The sequence below is a fragment of the Etheostoma spectabile genome, chromosome 14, assembly GCF_008692095.1.
Source record: "Etheostoma spectabile isolate EspeVRDwgs_2016 chromosome 14, UIUC_Espe_1.0, whole genome shotgun sequence".
In the NCBI taxonomy this organism is placed as follows: domain Eukaryota; kingdom Metazoa; phylum Chordata; class Actinopteri; order Perciformes; family Percidae; genus Etheostoma; species Etheostoma spectabile.
In genome coordinates, this window is record NC_045746.1 from 10,881,862 (window position 1) to 10,885,621 (window position 3,760).

The 3,760-nt window shown below is 44.8% G+C and overlaps 1 protein-coding gene across 1 annotated transcript in view; it reads right to left on the reverse strand.

Moving 5' to 3' along the window:
• The window catches only part of mfsd2ab (MFSD2 lysolipid transporter A, lysophospholipid b), a 16,613-nt gene that overhangs the window by 9,832 nt on the left and 3,021 nt on the right, over positions 1-3,760 (reverse strand). Inside the window, exons 2-3 of the mRNA XM_032535623.1 lie at positions 3,634-3,759; positions 2,251-2,375 (exon numbers count right to left, since the gene is read on the reverse strand). Of these exons, the coding sequence (XP_032391514.1) occupies positions 2,251-2,375; positions 3,634-3,759 (251 nt within the window). The remainder of the gene's footprint in view (positions 1-2,250; positions 2,376-3,633; position 3,760) is intronic.

The window sequence follows — 3,760 nt, forward strand, 5'->3', positions numbered from 1 at the left end:
TCGGACAACAATAGGACGAAGTGCATCTCACTTTGCTCAAGCAGCACCATCATGACCCACTTTTGAGATTCTGATGTCTGCATCTTGGTGTTAGCAGAAAAATGTAAAGAATATACTGACCCTCCTGCACAGTTCTAATAAGCTTAATTCAGTAGAATTCTATGCATTGAAATTAACTCTAGCTATTCTTTTGTTAACACAAAGTATGCATGATAATATTTATTTTTTGATAATGAAAGTAATTTAAAGCCTATCGATGACACGATAAGTTCCCATAACAAAGAAGACTGTTAACTAACTATAAATGTTCTCTATGTGGACATTAATAGCTTTTACGAATTACTGTTACAAAAGCTGAAAATGTTAATTATGCACAGTACGTGTGATTGTAAATTCATTTCCAGCAGGTCAACTTTAAGACGGGGGATCATTTGATCTGCGTATTATAAAACCTCCATCATAACGGTCAGAGCAAGAACTTAATTCAACACATGTTCCACATGTGTAACTGCCAAAGCTTGACCCTGGTCTCAAAAGGGAACTGCTACCCAACAGCTGAACAAGATGATGATTCCTTTGTGGTCTATTTTAATTATGCAGGTGTTCTCAATGTATGCACAGCAAAAGGGAACATCAACATGGGGAACGGAGGAGGGGACCGCATGGGACCTTGATGACTGGGTCCATCTCCCAATTGTGCCTCTTTGTACACAAGGTACACACATTATTGAGAAAATGTTTTTAAATCAAGCAGGCGAGGGAGTTAAATACTAAAAAAGAACTCCCAGCGGCATCTCCCTGTGGGGCTCATTTAAACAGCCTGCTACACCCTATGTGCACCCTCAGCCATTTAAGATGTCACCTTTTTGTCTGTACTGCATGTTCTGAAACACTGGAGGGACAGCAGCTCTGACATGTCTTCTGCGTTGACAGGATACTGGCAGCGGATTCTGTAACCAGCTGCCCCCCCCCCCCCCCCCCCCCCGACACACCACTCTGTCCTTCTCTCACATAACGGTATGAATGGACTGAGAGTTCCTGGGACCGTTAGCATGATTTGGACAATGCTGGGACCCCCCCGTTTAACAGTTATACAATACTCATTAACAACAAATAACTTGTATGACTTAAACTACAGACTGTATGATGCTCAGAGATTGAGAAGTAGAGGGGAGGGGGGGATAAAACAGCTGAAAAGAAAAAGGGTCAGGAACCTTTCTGTTAAAAAGGCCTGAAGCACCACATGCCTCCCACTCCCTCAGCCCGGCTGCCACGCACAGCCGATGATGCACCACCACCACCACATTAAAAAAAAAAAAACATTAATTTTGCTCTTCAAAAGGGGATTTAACAGAAAGAAGCCAAAGTGTCCAAGTCAAACTGAAAGGAACATCGCAAAATACAAGGTGTTGTTTTTTGTTAATCTCAGGGTCAATTTATATATACCTTGAGATTATTATACAAAAACATCAAATAGCTGAAAACAACCTCACTATTCAAAACTACAGTGATTTTGACTCCTCTATGGGAATTTGCCATGGTGTGCTCGCAGTAAGAAGCAGTCTTGGTAACAGGCAGGAGTTATATTTGTCAATGGATTGCCAAAGGTCATGCTGTGGGACACAGGACTGGCACCTGCAGGAACTACCCGGATTTTTTGGGGTAAAATAAAGGCTTAGTGTCTTTGTTTTTTGGCCTTAACCATCTCAACTAAAAGTTTTTTTTCCAGGAGATTGTCTTTAGCTAGCCTATAGTGGTGTGTGCGTTGAGAGAGAGAGAGAGAGAGAGAGAGAGAGAGAGAGAGAGAGAGAGAGAGAGAGGCAGAGAGAGAGAGAGAGAGAGAGAGAGAGAGAGAGAGAGAGAGAGAGAGAGAGAGAGAGAGAGAGAGGAGAGAGAGAGAGAGAGAGAGAGAGAGAGAGGGAGAGAGAGAAGAGAGGGGCACAGTTGCCTGATGTGTGGGCTACGAGGAAGTGGCAACAGCAATTGCATCAGCATGACCCATAGTAACCCCTCCTTGAAGAAGACGCTGGTAATTCAGTCCCCTCCCATAGCCCCACCCACATCCACTGCTCTGTGTCTCACTGACCCTGATAAGCAGTCCCCCTTTAAGTGTTTCCTACAACACTACGTAATAAGTGCTTTAGTGACGCATTACTGGGCTGCATCAACAAGGTAATGGAAATGGTGACTAGGCACTACAGCTGGAGGAAGCAGTAGTAGTTAGCTGTGCCAGCTAGGAGGAAGACCTACCAGGGCAGCATGCGTCCGAACCGCGTCCATGGGCTTCGGGAGACCAGGAAGCCCACTGTGGGGTCCGTTATGGCGTCCCATGCTCGGCCCCCAAACAAAATGATGGAGGCATAGAAGGGATCCAGCTGTCAAAAGAGAATACACAACCATTAGTGCAACTGGGACATTAACTGCACACAAAGTTCAATAGTGGGTAATTTGTTGATGCTCCAAAAATCCCTTTGCTATTTTTGAGTAGCCACAGTAGCAGGCATATGTACACATCCATCAGTACACCATCCACACTAGGCAAATTTTCGTGAGCAGGCTGCTGACAAACTAAACATAGCCTGTGGTTGCAAAGTTAAACCGTTTGACGGAGGAGTCGGCAGTGTAGCTTTACAACATGAGATTACAGGGAGCAGTGTTTAGTTGTGTTTTTTTTTTTAAAGTCAGTCAAAAGGCAGCACTAAGCAAGAATCACGTCAAATCGTGAAGGTGTCTCTCGGCAGCTCAGCCTGTCTGCTAATTATTGTGCAAAAGCAGACAAGCCGGACTGGCAGCCAGCCAGGATGAATGCTTGACTCCTGACTGTACAATCTGCACCATGCTGTGTCACCCAATACACTCTTAATTAACAACCTTGGTAGCCGGACAAAGCTAAACCCTGGGAGGCCCAGTAAACTTACACGCCATTTTGGCCTTTACCATTAGATTAGTGTCAGAGCCCATTAAAGCGAGCCCCTCCTCATGGTGCTACCATCCTTCCCCTCCAACAGTTTTGATACAGCAAAGCCACATCGTGGATTCAATAATGGCAACAGAGAAACTTATACCGCCTCTTCATTTTTCCAGGACAATCGCATCTTTGTTGGTGAGCTTTGGCGGTCACAAAGTCTTGTGGGTGCCCTTATGAGAGAGGTGATTCAAGGGCACAGGAAGGGTCACGTACAACTCCATGTTCTCAAGTCTGTAAATGCCACCCGCACTACTGCAAACAGAGTATGTTCTAGGCTTGATACTTGTAACGCCCAACACTGTTTGAATACAAGTTGGATCTATTGCCATAACGCAGTTGGCACAGGTTGCTAATGCCGGCTACTTTTTATCTTTCTAGACGGTGTGATAGTGACAATGTCGGTTCAACCGGTTTGTATACAATCAAACCCTAGCGTGTTACCAAGGTTTATCCTGTTATGGTAACAGGCTAGACCGTTTTGTTATGTTTGGTTGTGTATGCCAGTATGTATGTATGTATGTATCAGTATGTGTGTTCCCATACCCAGTAAGTTGGTCCTTTAAGGGCACCAGGGTGGGCTATATTTAGTTCTGTATGAGAGTGACACTATATAATGCCGGGGCAAGTGTGATCATGGAGTCTTGAATGAATCTCAACCAACTCACCTGAGCTACGTCCAGCAGATAGATCTGCAGGAAAAATCCCAGGGCACATCCTGTGATCTGGTAGGGTGCTCCACCAATGGCGTAGCATATCTTGTTGCAAACCGACAACCTGCTCCTATGTTCATGC